The sequence below is a fragment of the Arachis ipaensis genome, chromosome B08 (assembly GCF_000816755.2).
Source record: "Arachis ipaensis cultivar K30076 chromosome B08, Araip1.1, whole genome shotgun sequence".
Classification (NCBI taxonomy): Eukaryota; Viridiplantae; Streptophyta; class Magnoliopsida; order Fabales; family Fabaceae; genus Arachis; species Arachis ipaensis.
The window spans coordinates 14,674,289-14,691,627 of record NC_029792.2 but is presented as its reverse complement, the minus strand read 5'-3'; the positions used below and the strand labels follow the sequence as shown (position 1 = coordinate 14,691,627).

Below are 17,339 nucleotides of genomic sequence, written 5' to 3'. Positions count from 1 at the left end.
CACGAGTATAAAATACATATTGCAATACAAATACACGTTTCAGATACATTAAACCGGATGTATATTAACATAAAAAATTATTTAATGGTTGATTTTAGTTGATAAGTTTATCCGAAAAAAATATTTCTTTATAACAATATGATCCTAATATATGGAAAAATGTTTGATTAAAGAGGATAACAAAAGAATAAAGTGGGCTGCAGCTTCAAGAGAAAATAGGAGACTTTTTGCTATAGGTGTCGAGACCTCAGTTAGACAACTAAAAAAAGCAATAGTCTGAGCTGGTCACATCAGGATCGTTTCGCCGTCCATCATATTCCTGCAGCTATTACTGTGACCAAAGAGAGACAAAGAGAGTACATAATTGAAAATTGATCTCCTCGTGAATTAACTTTTGGGTTTCTTGACTTATTTATTTTTTAATTTTTTTTTTAGATTTGAATTAAATTGCTAATCTCGAACTTTGGCCTGGATTAAATAATATATATTCTCTCCTTTCAAACGTTATAGTTGATCTTGATACTTAAATTAAATAATAAAATAATTATAATAACTCCAATAGTTAATTGTGGCTTATTAATTTTGATATGGAAAAGGGTTTGGTGATGTGCATTGAAATGGGTGTTTCACCAATTTTTGCACCGCTATGGGCCAGACAACAAACGCATGTTGCGTTTTTTATTTTCTACAACTATTTTTTTTGTTTTTGAAGCTAAGGAAAAACGCAAGTTACGTTTTTTGCATGGAGGCACAACAAACGCATGTTGCGTTTGTCAGATGGGCATCAAAAAATTTTTTTTTACTTAAAACGCAAGATGCGTTTGTCAGACTGATAGGCTCAGATTTTTTTTTACTTAAAACGCAGATTGCATTTTATATGTAAAATAATATTTTAATGAAGAGCCTTGCATATAAATTGCTAACTCAGCTATCTCTAACTCGTACCTCACTCCTAAATCCCTCACTTGTGCTCCCTTTCACCTTTCATTCATTCATGCATCCCATAATTGTGAGATTTTTTGGGTATTAGAAGGGTAAAAAAAGTGAGATTATGGAAGGTATTGCAAATATACGAGTGTATTATAACGGTGAGGTTATACCGAACACACACGAAGGAGTGACTTTTGTTTGTGAATGTCCGTTTTTATTTGCTATTCCATACACCACGAGTTTTGTAGAGTTGCAAAATGGTCTTTGTGTCAACATACCAAGTCACATTTCGAAAAGGGTGAGCAATATTTTGTACAGGAGTCCTGTACAAGTATTTGGTGGGCTGATACAGTTTCAAATAATGGCCATCACTGACGATGCAAGCATGCAGCAGATGTTCTGTATTTATCAACAAACCCGATTTCAGGCGTTGCTAATAGAGCTGTACGTTGAGTTTGAACAGCATACGGGGGTGGACGAGTTTGATGAGGAGGTCAACGTTAACGAGTTCGGGGATATAGGCTGGGAAGAAGATAACGACGACAGTGAAGAGGAGTTCGAAACCAACTATGAAGTCGATGACGAAAATGATGACAGAGATCTGGCAGGCAATCCGGCGGTGCCAAATGAAGCACATGCTGTTATAAGCCAGCAGCCGTTTGGTGTTCCATCTTTTATGCGAACTCTGGATCTCGAAGCCATGCATGCCCCAGAATTTCCTGAGTATGCGAATATGGGTATGTTATATTATGGTTATTAATTCACGTTACCACTAGTGTCCATTTTATTTGCCTTGTCTGACTGATGGTGGTGCGCTTGTCGTAGGTGAAGGCAACGTTGCGGTCGAAGATGGTGAATTCAGTGTCAGAATGGAATTTGGCTCTAGAGAGTCGATGATATCTGCAATCAAAAGCTACACTATCTCTAGAGGAGTTGATTATACTGTGTATGAGTCTGAGCCGCATAAATTCTATGCGAAATGCAAGGGTTATGGTGCCGGGTGTGATTGGCTTATCCAAGCTAGCTTGATTCGAAAGAAAGCTTGTTGGGAGATCAGGAGATACAATGGCAAACACACGTGCACCATGGGAACGATCTCGCAAGATCATGCCAAGTTGGACTCAGACACAATTGCAGATGCCATTAGGCTGTTGGTCGAAGCAGATCCATCGATAAATGTGAAGTCTATTATTACAGAAGTTTAGTCAAGGTTCAACTACACTATCAGTTACCGCAAGGCTTGGTTGGCAAAGCAGAAATCTGTCGCAAAATTTTTTGGTGGTTGGGAGGTTTTTTATCAGACTCTGCCAGTTTGGTTGAAAGCAATGACTGCAAAGATGCCAAGGTCTCGTGTTCAAATAAAGACGCTCCCTGTTTACCGTGAGTGTGAGGAGGTTCAAGGTGTAAGAGTTCTTCATCGCGTTTTTTGGAGCTTCTATCCGTGTATAGTAGCATTCCGACACTGCAAGCCACTGGTGCAGGTTGATGGCATACACCTGTACAGAAAATATAAAGGTGCGCTTCTAATTGCCGTTCACAGGATGGGAACCAAAACATTGTGCCTATTACGTTTGCAATAGTCGAGGGTGAGACGGCAAACGCGTGGGAGTTTTTCCTAAGCAACCCAGAGATATGTTGTTACCATCGATGGCGTCGGCATTATTTCTGACCGCCATAACTCCATCGACACAGCAATAGCTCGCAGCAACGGTGCATGGTCACCGCCAAGAGCGTGGCACATGTATTGCATCAGGCACATCGGTTCCAACTTCTTAAGGAGGTTCAAGGCTTCGTATTTGCATAAACTCATGGTTAACACAGGTATTTGATTTCGTTGTTATGGTTCTGTTCGTATTAATTTCGTGGAACTTGCTTATGATTAAATGGTTTCTCCAATAGGATATTCTAGGACGGAGCAAGAGTAGAATAAAAACTACCAAAGGCTGAGAGAGCGGGGTGAGGCGTATACGCAGTGGTGTGATGATTTCGGTGTTCAGAGATGGGTGTTGGCATTCGACGGGGGTCATCGTTGGAGACATATGACGACAAACTTCTTCTATCGGCTGAATGAATTGTTCACTCAGAAGAGCGCCAAAGCTCATGAGCGTGTCCGCAATGGATTCACATATTCAGAATTTGCCACCAAAAGAGTCGAAGAAAGTTTTCGACGTGCAGGCAACATTGTGGTCAATAGGTTCGACAGGCGCAACGAGATGTTTGAGGTTCGCGAAATGCAAGATGGTTTCATTCACACCGTTAATCTCGCGCAACGACACTGCGATTATGGCCATTTCCAGGCGAGCGACTCCCATGTCGCCACGTTATTGCATGTTGCGCCAACCAGCGTCTTGATTGGCAAATATATGTGCATGACGTGTACAAGATGTCCGAAATTTGCAAGGTCTACAGAGGCGAGTTTGTCTCGATGGGTGACCCATCTATGTGGGCTCCGTATGAAGGAGCGAAGGTGATCGCGAATTGGACATTGAGGCGCGCGACGAAAGGAAGACCCAAGTCAACCCGCTACTTGAATGAGATGGATTCGCGGGACATGCGTCGTCCTCGCCGGTGTACTATATGTGGACGGGAGGGACATAGCCAGATTCGATGTCCGCAGCGCGCAGGTCCAAGTTCTGCCGGGGATCAATCGTGATTAAGACTTTTTATGTAACTTTTTATGTAACTTTTTTTGGACTTTTATATGTAACTTTTTATGGACCTTTATATGTAACTTTTTATGTAAGCTTTTTTATGTCTTTGTGCGTTTTATTTATATATGCAGTAAATAACAAATAATAACTACGAATATAGATAGTAATAGAGACGATTACAAATAGAAACATCTAAACATACTATACGATCTCCATCACTGAATAAAAACATCTAAACATTTAAACATAGTAACAGAGACGATTACAAATAGAAACATCTAAACACATAGTAATTGAGACGATTACTAATACAAACATCTAAACACATAGTAATAGAGAAGGTAACTAACAGAGACATCTAAACATACTATACGATCTACATCACTGAATAAAAACATAAACTCAAACGGACTGAACTAAACTGCATCAACCTACTTCCTGGGCGCCTTCTTCGCGTACTGAGATGGGGTGTATTTGTCCGGAGGCGCAATATGTGTCCGTAAATTATACGGACGACCCTGAGTACTACTGGAGTCACCAACACCGACATCTGGCATGCTGGCACCGCCAGTGTCGTAAGCATTGGATCTACTCATGCCCTGAGCACTATATCCACCAGAATGAGACTCGTGCTGGAGGGCATCTCCTAGAAATCCCTCTTCCGACTGTGGGCATTCATTTAAGTCGAACAACGCAGTGCGTGGTGGTGCGGACAGACGAGTAGGACCTACATGACCCGGCGATCGATCCATACTGAAGTCACTAGCATGACCTGATGTGGCGCGACGACCAACAGACGGCTCACTACCAACAGGCCCTTGCTGCTCTCGCGCTGGAAATAGCTGAGATGTATCTCTCATGAGCCGAGAGAAGCTTATCGAATCAAGCCCAACAAATGGACTTAACTGACCATCTGCTGGAATGAGCAACTGTGGTATGTAAGGCTCAGCTGCCTGATGTTGTTGTGGTTCCTGAACGTGCTGCTCATATGCCGGCACCTGATAATGCTGCTCATACCCTGGCATCATGAACTGGGGGTATGCAGGCGCTTGGAATTGGGGCTCATATGCAGGCGCCTGGAACTAGGGCTCATGTGGCGGCACCTAATTGTAAATGAATGACGCTAATCAATAACGGTAACATTAAAGCTTATAATTAACAACGGTAATATTAACACCAATAAACCTTAACGATACCTGAAACCCTTGATCATAGGCCAGTTCCTGATGCTGAGGTCCAGCTGGTTGTGGTGGACCTTCTTGCTGTGCGTTCGTGTCGGCCTCTTCACCTACAACTCTATCTGACAGTCGTAGGTGACCTCCGTATTGCTGTGTGTACCAGTCATAGTACAATGGGAGGGGATGGAAGTCGACAATCTCCTTTCCTACCTGCAGTGTATCATAGCGGCCAGAACGCCACATGTCAAGCCATTCCTTGGTCCGGTCTCTCCAGTCATGATGCTGGGCACCGCTCAAACGCCTGTAATGAGCACTACCGATCTGAAATGCCGGGTCTGGTGGAAGCTGCTACAACCCGAATTGTCGACGAACTCGATCTGTTGGGTGCCATTCTATACATTCGAACGACACTAACGGCGACTTCATGGAGCACATAAACAAATTTAGGCCGAGGTCGACCGGAACATCCACTTCGATATACGGCCGCCATATAAACTGCACACCAGTAACCACGAGACCTATTAGTAACATTATTTTTCTTAACAAAGACACTAACCTAAATGGTTAAAACTTACATCGTTGACTCCCATGTCATCGAGTCCTCGCCTAAACTGTGTCGTAGACCTCCGTGTATATCTTGTATGCCGGCGCCAATGACTCCACCTAAGCACAAGTAGGATGACTTCAACAACAACAACAACAACAACAACAACAACAACAACAATAATAATAATAATAATAACAGTAAAGTACAATACCGTCGCGCAAGTGGAACACCAATATCGAGAAGCTGATTGCGCGGTATAGGGGCCATGAACGGCATACGCTCCCACGCCTAAACAAAAAGCAAAATCAGTCGCCCATCCATCTTTTTACAGTTGTACCGCGATGCACGACACAACGATCTGTATAGATGTGCCAGACTAGCTGCCCCCCAACTGTATCGTGAGATCTGATGAAAATCCCGAAGTAGAGGCAAAAACTTCGAGTTCAAAGATGTGGTGGACTTATCTAGAAACACCACTGTACCAAGCACGCAGAAAATGTGAGCCCTGACGTACCGCTCAATAGACTCCTGCGTGTCACACGGTTCACTGTCTCTGCACCGCCGGACCCAATGGAGATTTACCTTGCCCAACACGTGATCGTCCGGATCCGGTTGCCGACCAAAACAAGCGACGTAGTTATCCACCAAAAATTGGTAACTGCTATCCGATCTACCCGTGACGGGTTCTCCTTTAACCTGGAGGCCAAGTATATGTATCACGTCTTCCAGCGTCACCGTCACTTCACCCACTGGAAGGTGGAACATGTGGGTTTCTGGCCTTCATCGTTCCACCAAGGCACTTAAGAGTGCAGAATGACCTCTCATTTCACCAATTCGCGAAACGTGTTGAAACCCAGTTAATGCTAGTGCCTCTGCAGCTCTCTCATTAAAGGTATCCGGCGGATCAAATTTTCTAGACAACAAATTTCTGATCGCCTGCAAAAAAAAAGATAATATTCATTGAAATTAACAACAACTAACACAATAATATTAATCCTAATATAATAATAAAAAAATAAAAATAACAACAACAACAACAACAACAACAACAACAACAACAATAATAATAATAATAATAATCCGGTTACTACTACTACTACTACTACTACTACTACTACTACTATATTGATAACAATAATAGTAATCATCATAATAATAATAACTACTATTATTATAACAACAACAACAACAACAACAACAACAACAACATAATAATAATAATAATAATAATAATAATAATAATAATAATCTAACTAACTAACAGTAATAATAATAACAATAACACTTTTCAAATAAAAAAAATAAATTAAAAATAAATATATTTATTTATCATAAAATTAAAAGAAAAAATATTACCCATTGAGGATGATCCAAATACTCAATAATGTGTTCTTCAGGTAACGTAAAATCACGAACCATTTTTTTTAATTCATAAACTTAAACCCAGCCTATTATTTCTTCTTCTTCCTCCCACAGGCGACACCGCTATGCTCCTCCATCGCAGCTTCAACTCTCTTCATTACACTCTCCATCCTCTCCATCTGCGTTTGGAACTTTGCATTTTTAAAGCCATCTCCAAATCCATTCAACGAACACGCGTCGAACATGCAGCAAGGGTCACTGACAATCGCAAGTTGCGATTGTAGAGTGCAACTTGCAGGTTGACCAAGACACATACCATCCATGCATTGGTTTCATTTCTGTTCATGAATAAAACGCAACTTGCGTTTTTCAGTGTGCAGCAGATACACGTCTCATCCATGCATTGGTTTCATTTTTGTTCATGAATAAAACGCAAGTTGCATTTTTCAGAGCCTGTTTTTGGCAGATCCACATTTCGGGATAACACGCCATGTTACAATAACCTTGCATAACACCATTTTTGGTTCCATTCATAAATTATTTTCCGGTTAATTGTTAACGCCAAGTTTCGAAATAGTCTTCATGAGGAACTTTCAAAATGAGATCATTAATTATTAGCTGATGGCAGTGAAGGGTTTGTGCGATGCTAACATGAAGGAACTTAATATTTTAATAATATTTACTAAAATTAATGGAAAGTCCATTCATTTAATATTAAACGGAGCCTCCTACTATTCTTTTCACCAATTAGTTTCAACAAATGAGTTTGATGGTTTACTTCACTCGGTGTGGCTTTATATCCATCGTTTGCCTTACAGATAGAGAAGGAGCAGTCCTTTTTCACAGTGACCGATCCCCACCATAAATTTTAACCAAGCGCAATATCCATGGCCATCAGAAAGTACAGGCTCTACGCTGTTCGGAGGGAAAAAAATCCTGGCATCTATACGTCTTGGGAGGATTGTAAAGAAGAAGTTAACGGGTTTAAAGATGCATAATTCAAGGGTTTTCGCCTCCTGCGAGACGCCAAATCTTGGTTGGGATTGGTAGATCCACCATTGCCACCACCCCCACTTACGAAACTTCATTCTGGAGTGCATCCTCGGACGGGGCTGCTCGAGCAACCGTTCTCTTTATCCACACACTTCAACAGCATGCAAGTTGGCCCAACATTGGGAAAGTCATCACAGAAAGCATTCGTTCCTTGTTCTCAGACACCACTAGGTAGGGGTCAAGTTCTGGTAGGTTTACAGCTAGGGTTTTTTTCCTTTTATTTCGATTCACATTAATAAACATGATGACTGAGTTTGGGTGTTTGTCATGGTCATCGTTGTTCAGGAGCGAATACTGTTCCGGAAACTAGTTCACCTCAGTTTGTACTGGTTGAAGATATGGAGGTGTATCTCATTTGCGTGTGTTGCCAACTGAAGCTTGATTATCCAGTCTTCAACAGGCGTGAGTTTTTTTCCGACAGTGGGGAGTGCTTCATGGCTATTGGGTGACACTGCAATCCCAACAGTACGATGTTAACTGGATCGTTGAGGGTGGGTTCTCCTCTGATGAGCAGAAGGCAAGGCAGGACGCGTCATTCAAAATGTTGGGGAAGGTGTTATCTTTGCTCGGGAAGGAAATCAACGATTACAACTATAGGATCGTGGCAGGCTTGATAGCTCGGGTTGAGGAACTGGAACGACAACTATCAACACCCGTCTACCAGCGAATCCGGGATCTCGAACAGGAGAACCAAAACCTTAAGTCTGATCTTGACAAGTATAACGAGTTATTTGAGTGTTGAATCGAGGGTTGACAATGTTAGCAACATTCTATGTGCACAGTTTAGCAGTGTGTTGTTAATTCTTGTTCCTTTTCGTTTGTTCCTATTTACTAGTTAATCCTATTTACGTTTGCATGTTGTTAACGTTGACGGTGTTGTTGTAACGTGGTGGACGGTTCAGGACGTAATTATGAAAATATAAAGGTTAATTACATATTTTACGGTCGTCCGTTCCGTGTTATACATTTACTCAAAATTAATTTCTGTAACTTCGCTATGGTAAACTTAGGCATTCGGAAGCCAAAATAGGAACTTTGGCCTAAGTCCCGCAATAATTATTGTATTTAACTTACCGACGACGTACACAACCGTATCAACTGCTGTGTAAGCACAAAATTTTGTAGATCTAGCGACGTAGGGGGTAGCAGCCATGGAACTCCTTCTTTTAAGCGCAGCTGTTGACTTAATTTTTTTTAAAAAATATTTGATTAAGTTATCCACTGATAAACTAGGGTGTAGTCTGCTGCAACTGATATAGGATATCATTTACCTGAAGGAAGGTGTAGCTTCTCCTGTCTTGTCAAAGAGAAATGAATACGTGTGCAGATGTGGTGGGAAAATCTTGATGTGTGGTTGGATAAAGTTAAAGGAAACCCTAATTTGCATTTGACATCAGGGTGAGTCTTGAGTAAGTTTTTCCCTGTGCTGCATTTTTCCACAGGAAAAATACGTGTACACAAAGGATGACATTGAGCCGATTAGGCCAGAATACCAAAAAAGCCCAACAATAGAAACCATAACATAGGGTTTGCTTTGCATTATAATACACCTTATGGGCCGAGATTGACCAGATTAGGTGACTACAGTTAACAGTTTGAGTAGCCACACGTGTGTCATATTTAGGGACTGCAATGTAAAAGTGAATCGTGTTAAGCGCACTAGTAACCTTATCCATTGTAACCCCATTCTATTGTAGTACTCCTCGTACTGTTCACAATGGAGTTAGAGAAAGAGGAACGCGTCGAGGATGTTGTAAAGCGGCGAAGGAGAACATCCAAGGATGAATCGTTGGAGTGGGTGACCACCGTTGACGATGCAGTCAGCGGTGTCGACGATCAAAAACAGGTATCATTTAGTTGTTCTTTTTTCAGCAAAAGTTTGGTTTATCTTTCCTGCATTTCTCCTCCAGTTTAGTCTAACTTGCAAACGGAAACGCTGACACGCTTCCCTTCAACCGTCATTGTTCAGAAACAGTTAACTGGAGATGACATGATTTTGGGGATCTTGAAGACACAAGCAAACCAAATACAAGCACTAACCGCAATCGTGGCACAACACGGCAAGGTGCTGGAACTTCTCACATCTATGAATGTACCTCCTACTGGTGACAACAAACCGATCATGGACCTGAACCTAGACTTGCATCCTTCTGGAGGAGTGCACATTTACCTAAGCGATGGAGCACTTCAGGAAAAGGTGAAAGCGGTAGCTAACACCGGGACGCTCCCGAGTGAACCTCCGACACGCCAACAGTGTCCTCCACTAAAACCGGAGGATGTTATACGAGGTATATCGGCCCCACCGACTAGAAGGATGGCCGGGGTCAATAAGGGAGCAGCCGGGACTCCTCCACCAGCACCACAAGTCAACTTACAGGTTTGTAGTCTTCCAACCGGATTTTATTTTCAGGTTATTGTTGCCTTATTTTTTTAAATAAATTCATCGTGGTTTTAATATACATATATACACGTATATATTTTCTTCATGTCAGAGAAAGCTGTCCTTTAAAGATGAAGGGGAAACCTCAGACGAACTTATTAGAAACATAAGGTCCACTGGTCCTGGCTCTCCGTGGACATTTTACACGCACAGGAGTGCAGACATTAGGTCGGAGGAGACTCCGAAGGTACATAAAAAACTTGATGGAAACCCTGAATAGCCATTCTGTTGTATTTTTGGGGTCAACTTGATGCCTTTGGTCAAAGATTTGTTTTCGGCCAAGACAAACACTTTTTTTTCTTATTGGTCCGGACGACAAATTTTTGGGTTCATTACCTTTTCATGGGCCGGCATACAGGGCAACTCGGAATTCATTTTTTTTTTGTATACAGCCCAATATTTGCATGCTGAATTTGCTAAACATAATGTGTCACGACCCAGTACTGTTCACTTTTTGGGAGGTTTTTTGTTTCACCGCGAACCGTTTCTCTTTTAATTTTGCAAATATGATCACCTTCGAACCATTAGGTCTACTCTTAAGGTTTTAATCGTGTTGGGCCTGGGACATAAGAATTTTAAGAAATTTAATTTCTTCGATTCTAACAACTTCATGGATAAGCAGTGCTTGGACCTCTCATTCTGGCCCCCGCCAGGGATGCAGTTCGTTGGCCACGAACTGGCTGTTGCCACCTACATCTTTGCCAATGGCCTACAACCGAGGTGAGCAGTTACCTTTTCAGGTTCTCTTGTTTAGTAGCGTAGAATTATTTTTTTCCTTGGAAACTATCCTCACCACTGACGGCTGTTCCTTTATTAATTTACGGTGACCTGGCAGCGAAATCTTGGTGGAGGATGAACATTGCACTGGGAATCGATAGGCCCTTTGGACATTATGCCCTGGAGAGGAGGCTGTCGATGATGTAAGTGCGTTGATTTTTTATTTTCGTCCCAGCGTTGCCACATTCCTTCTCAGTATATCCTTCAATTGATTGCGCTTAAATTTTCCAACAACTAGGTTATCAACCTTGTCGTGGCAATGGTTTCGTCGAATAAGGCTGACAAACAAAGGTGGTGGCTTCCTACCACGTTTGCGGTGAGTTTTTTACCCGGTTAAGTTTTGTTTGTGCAAAACGTTGACTCATCTCCATTGGATATTAAACTGCTTCATGATGTTGTTGTTGCAAATAATGTTTTTCACAGTAAATAGCCATGAGCCCAGCCCACCACTGCAAGTCAACCCTGGATTACATCATTGCTAAGTACATGGGTTTTGCCGACAATCTACTGAAGGTGAGGCTTCTCACACCATAAACATTTACTTACCATTTAAACGGTCATCATATTTACAATCTCAGTTGCTAGTGTCCGTGTTGGTGCAGATTTATGTTCCTTTCCACATGGGACGCCACTGGTATTTGATGATTGTTGACATGTGGGATGAGAATTTGATTTATCTGGACTCATTAAAGTCCAGCGACGAGCGACAGGCTCGAATAGACCAAATGCTTGTAGTTGTGTGTTCCTCTCTCACCAATGATTGTCGTCTAATCATGCAGTGGTTTTGTTGAAATTTTTAATATTTTTTAATCTCCTTCGATTCTACGTCTTGTACATATCTTACAACGACCTGATTGGCAGAACAACCACAAACTAAACTTGTTCTCCAAGGCTGCATAATTTTTAAGATTCATCCCGTACATGGTGCTAACAATATGTATCTCACTTATGATGCTAGGCTCGTTTACTTGATGTATTGTTATCTGACATGTCTGCATACGAGTATAAGACGACTGTCCCGAAGTGTATATCAAAATTTAGAATCCATGAGCCACACATTTCTCAACAGGCTGCGGACTCGTATGTTATGAAGTCTTTGAACCATTCCTTTTTGCCGTGATAACTATTTTGATTATAAAGCTCCTTTTTGTGTATGCAACATGGACTGCGGAGTTTGGGTTGCAGAGTGGATGATCCAATACGATTTGTGGGCATCGTATGACCTTCAGGTAAGATAATTAAATGGTTTAGGGCATGGTGTAAATCATGTACAGGATTTAGGTTGCAGTTCATGTGCTTGTGATGAATATATATCTGTTACCATTCTGCCTTGTCGTTTCAGGAGGTCAACGACTCCACTAGAATGACCATCGCTGTTGATCTAGTTATGGGTGATCACAACCCTATCTCCAAAGAAGTTCAAGAAAAGGCCGTAAAATTCTGGGACAGGAATATGATTTGTTCTTACAAGAAAGGAGCCGGACCAAGAAAGAGGACCTGTAGCCCTTTGGGGCCACTAAGTCCCTAGGTTTCATGTGACTCGAACAAGAGTATTTTTTGGGTTGTTGAATGCTCAATTAAATGCTTTAATGGATCTCTGTAAGGATGAATTACCCTGCGTTCACAACTTCATGCGTGCTCCCTTTTTTTGCTCAATATGAATGAAGCACAATCTGGGTACGCCCAACATTCAGGTTCCTTTACAATGTTGGGTGAACATTTTTTGGGGTTAAATGCATCAACCGAGATATGGTTTGCTATAGATTTTTTGTGTCCATAGTTGACAGGCATGAATTTTTTGATTTGGAATTAGTGGTCTCTATTGTATTTAGAAAGCAATATTATTGTATGACAAGTTGTGAATGTTCCTCAGTATATATAAATTGTAAATGAAATTTTATCCCATATCTCATTCAATAAACTTGTCCATGCCAAATACACGACTCGACGTGATTGTATCGAGGACCGCATGAATGAGTAGTTTTAATTTTGTTTATACTAAAAACCCTGAGACACGGAAAACATGACCCCATGCTATATATAATCTGTGGTTTCATGGACTCATTTGCAAGCCACTAATAAAGCCCGTTACGAGAAGTGGCTAAACAACAATATCTACCATTAGTGCTTCATAAACCTTGAACCAGTTTAATTCATCATCGCTTGCACCAAAAATCGAATACAACACGCATGGTTAAAAACACGAGTCTAATTTATGATCATGCTCCATTGAAAGATGATAAGGATAGCATACTGACTGGAAGTGGTGCTGTGACTATATGAAAGACTTTGAATTATTTTAATCCTAAATATTACTAGTCCTAGTATTGGTTTTATTAATGTCATGTTAGTCTTCAATGGTTGCACAGATGATAATTGTAGCTCACCACCACGAATACAACTCTAATAAGCACACGTCATCTAATAAATGTACTCCAATAGCAAATACCTGGTTGCAATAATGTTCCTTATAAAAGATAAAAAATTTTCATCCAATTTTTCTTAATCGGTGGCACAATTGACACTTCATTGGTACCGATTTAGGCAGTCTTTTTACCCATCCAATAGTATACTGAAGCAAACGCAGAAACTAACACTTTAGAAAACAAAGAGCATAAAGCACAGCTATTATATCAGGAAACTGAATTCTCTAATAAACACCATCATGGACTACTAATTATGCAGGGAACCTCGAACCCAGTCTTGAACTGATATCAGTTATTTGAGTCAGCAGCTGCACAGTGTAAAGTAAATATAATCACCACATTTAGTCTCAGAATTTCTTAGTACGTGTCACCAGAAAATGAGTGCAAAAGTCAGATATTTAACTACGACAAGCTTACCAATACCACGTACCTGTTTTAGTAAATCATCGGTGTTACGTATCACGTTCCTCTTGCATTCCATAGTCTCACTACGTCTACTTTCGAACCCAGTCTTGAACTGATATCAGTTATTTGAGTCATCAGCTGCACAGGTAAAAGTAAATATAATCACTCAATTTTGGTTTGAAAATTTCTTTTAAGGTGCCACCAGAACATGAGTGCAGAAGTCAGATTTTTAACTAGGAAAAGCTTACTAAAACCACGTACCTGTGCTAGTAAATCATCGGTGTTACTTATCATGTTCCTCTCCCATTCCATAGTCTCATTACATCCAGTTGCAACAGGAATTTCATGTTGTAATCTAATCTTCGAACCTGATGACTCTGAGCAAACCTGCGTAGCCAAATTGTTGGGTCTAAGATCACCCGTTTTGCCCTGTTCTAACCGGACCTGCACGCCAAACAGAGGAATGAAGCCATCAAAAGGAAATAAAAACATAGAATCTTTGAAACACATAAAAGTAGTTGCTACAATGAGAAAAGATATGCGGTGTGCTTACCCCTTCCGTTGGCGATGACCCCTCCGACCCTAAATTTGTTGCCTCAAAATCTTTGTTGTCTTTAGCTTTTGATACAAAGGCACCATCGGCATTGCAGTATCGTTTTGTGTGCCCCGTTTTACGGCAACGGGTGCATCGCCTTTTCCATCCGCCCTGCCTCCTCACACGAGGGGCACCCTTGGTCTTCACCACAGCAGGGTCATGCATTTCAACCGTGTCATATGCTTTGTTCTGACGGACATTTTCATGGCCTCTATCCAGTTCCTGACATAGCGTGTGGAGACCGTTAAGCGCCTGTGTGAAAGAGGAATTGGCTCCTAGCTCCGACATATAGCATCCACCGTGCGGCTGCATGAAGTGCACCATGGCGCAACAACAAATCCCTTTCACTACCAACTTCCTCTATCTCGGCATATTTATCCAACGACTTTGCATCCTTGCGCCGCCTCTTCAAATCCATCCTTTCAGGAATTCGAGTCAAATGCTCATGCTTCATTACAAAAAACATGTGACGACAAGGAATTCCCTTTTGGCTCCAAAAATTGCATCGGCACTCCATTTTCATTGAAACCCTATCGTACAACACAATCACCTCTCTACCTGGGTCTCCATATTCCTCCAATGTGTACACCATTGTAGTTGAACGTCTAATCTTGGCTACAAAATTAACTGCACCGGCACCCACTATTTCCTTCTTCGCATCAACGAATATCTCCCGCGTGTATGCATCTGCAGCATACTTTTCAAGAGGATCCAAACAAGTTGTCATAACCGGCATCCCATGGAATGATCTAAATTGTGCAAGCAATTCATTATTGCGGTACTCTCGCACAACCAACTCCAAATTTTGAACCATATCAAGGAGACTGTGCCTAGACTTAAGGAAATTCTTCACATACGCGTTAATGCCTTCGCACCGGGATGTTGTCCGAAAGCCTGCACAGAACTTGTCTTGTAGATACGCATTAGCCCACATCATCCTTTTTTGAAAAGTTTCTTTGGCCCAAAAACTGTTTTGCAACCCATACTCTTCAACTGCATCATCCCACTCAGCCTCAAATTCATCTATTTCCATCTCCGAGTACAGCCACCGGGTGAAACATTGCCGCAGTCCCTCTTCCTTCACATTAGCAGTTACGTTCTTCTCCATATGCCAAGCACACAATCGATGCGTTGCCTCTGGAAAAACAGACTTGATTGCAGCTTTCATTGAATTACAGCCATCCGTGACGACAACTGACGGCTTCTTGTTACACATGACTTCCAACAAATTTTCCAGCAACCACTTATAAGGCCCAACACTTTCATCTAACACAAACCCAAACCCAAATATTGTCGTCTGCTTATGGTTATTCACACCAGAAAATATCACCAGCGGCCTCTGATATTTATTTTTCTTGTAGGTCGAATCAAAGGCTAGAACATTCCCAAAGTATTGGTAATCAACTCTACTACCACCATCCGCCCAAAACATATTGGCCAGCATATTATCCTTAGTAAGATTATACCTAGCCATCGACATCGGATCTGCCCTCGCTTTTCCCTCCAAGTATACAACAGCCGCGTTGGCGTCCCCATCAATAATCTTTGCACGCTTAGCCTTGTTAATATAATTGTAAGCATCCTTCTTAGTGAAGCCCATTAGAGAATAGCCACCAGCCTGTCCAGCCATATACCCCATAATCTTGGACGTCGAAACACCATGAGCCTGCATACCAGATATTTGTGCCTTGGCAGAAACAACTTATTTCTCTAAAATTCGTCATCATATGAACCATATATGCCGGAGTTAAATCATGGTTATGATCCAATACTATTTTTCTCACCCTCCATATACCACTGACCACATCAAGGTAGACTGACAGCTTTGCCTGACAATTTGTGTGCGTTTCTGGTCTATGACCTCTCTGCCTATCTAGCCTATCATAGTGATGACGTTGTCGCAGGCCGGCTCTATTACAAAAAAATCTACAACGAATAACCCTTCCACTTTCATCTTTTCCCAAGTCACCCTTTCGAATACCAAAACCAAAACATTTGCTGAACCTCCTGTAAAATTCATATGCTGCTTCATCGCTTCGGAAAGCCTTATTCATTATCTCTTCCTTACTCAACTGCAACACATCTCCATAGTCACCGGCTTCTTCATCCAACATTTCATATCCAGTCTCATCCATTAAAATTTTCACTGAATTTGGGAGTTCAATAAGTTCAACAACCAATACCCTGGAAGAAAATTTGCATCAAAATAAATAATAAAATTAACTGCTCAGTAATACACCAACAAAATATCTCCTCACCACTGTGACTGATTCATTCCGAAAATAAAAAACCTGAGTAGCAAAACAGAATATTTCCACAATAACATCACACTATACTCACTAATCCCGACCTTTGCGGTACTTACCAACCACAATACAAGATATCCCTGCATCTCTACGGATTAACCCCACTTATCCTAAATATCACTTCATTTTTAGACATGAAGAAAGCACGCTACACTTACTCATCTACTTAGGCTAAAGAATTTTACAATCAATCATGCAGCAACAACAACAAGCTCTATTTATTTCTAAAAATCATTCTCAACCATCATTACGTCAGAAAAATATCTTACATCACAAATTATACCTACCCTTACCAACAAATCCCCAATAACACTTTCAACATAAAGAAAAATTGGCATCAATTTCATTTGCTTATTTTTAATCACATCCTCTATTGCGAGCAAAAAACCTACGACGCCAATTTTAACTTGTCTACCGCCAGACAACTCAAACACACCCTTGCAACAACATACAACCAAGAATAATCTTCAATGTTCAAAATTAAAGTATTCTGTTGGAAAAACTTACCGGCTTAAATGGTATGGACACAAATCAGTCCCGCTCCCGTTCCTTTCCCTTCGTACCCTTCAATTTTTCCGGCCTTTCACCGTGTACTGCTGTCAACCTTCCCCCTCCTAACACCGATACAGCGTCTCGGTTACCCTAGTTGTTCCAACACTTTCTTCACAT

The 17,339-nt window shown here is 41.2% G+C and overlaps 1 protein-coding gene and 1 long non-coding RNA gene across 2 annotated transcripts; one reads left to right on the top strand and one right to left on the bottom strand.

Moving 5' to 3' along the window:
- On the top strand, positions 7,447 to 8,663 carry LOC110265400. Its single transcript, XR_002351555.1, has 2 exons — positions 7,447 to 7,892; positions 8,007 to 8,663. It is a non-coding gene; the product is annotated as an uncharacterized LOC110265400 (long non-coding RNA).
- Positions 13,616 to 16,756, bottom strand: LOC110265238 (protein FAR1-RELATED SEQUENCE 5-like). Its single transcript, XM_021108130.1, has 7 exons — positions 16,656 to 16,756; positions 16,149 to 16,548; positions 14,720 to 16,030; positions 14,323 to 14,616; positions 14,031 to 14,213; positions 13,795 to 13,881; positions 13,616 to 13,672 (listed from the first exon to the last, which is right to left on the bottom strand). Exons 1-7 carry the CDS (start codon positions 16,754 to 16,756, stop codon positions 13,616 to 13,618), a joined length of 2,433 nt encoding a protein of 810 aa, XP_020963789.1.

What these genes read in the sequence shown, in the direction of transcription:
- LOC110265238 (XM_021108130.1), bottom strand. Translation starts at nt 16,756, where the DNA reads ATGCAGGGATATCTTGTATTGTGGTTGGTAAGTACCGCAAAGGTCGGG. An exon ending in TGGTCAGTGGTATATGGAGG is followed by an intron (nt 16,031 to 16,148) that starts GTGAGAAAAATA and finishes TCTGGTATGCAG; the next exon opens with GCTCATGGTGTTTCGACGTC. An exon ending in GGTCATCGCCAACGGAAGGG is followed by an intron (nt 14,214 to 14,322) that starts GTAAGCACACCG and finishes TTTGGCGTGCAG; the next exon opens with GTCCGGTTAGAACAGGGCAA.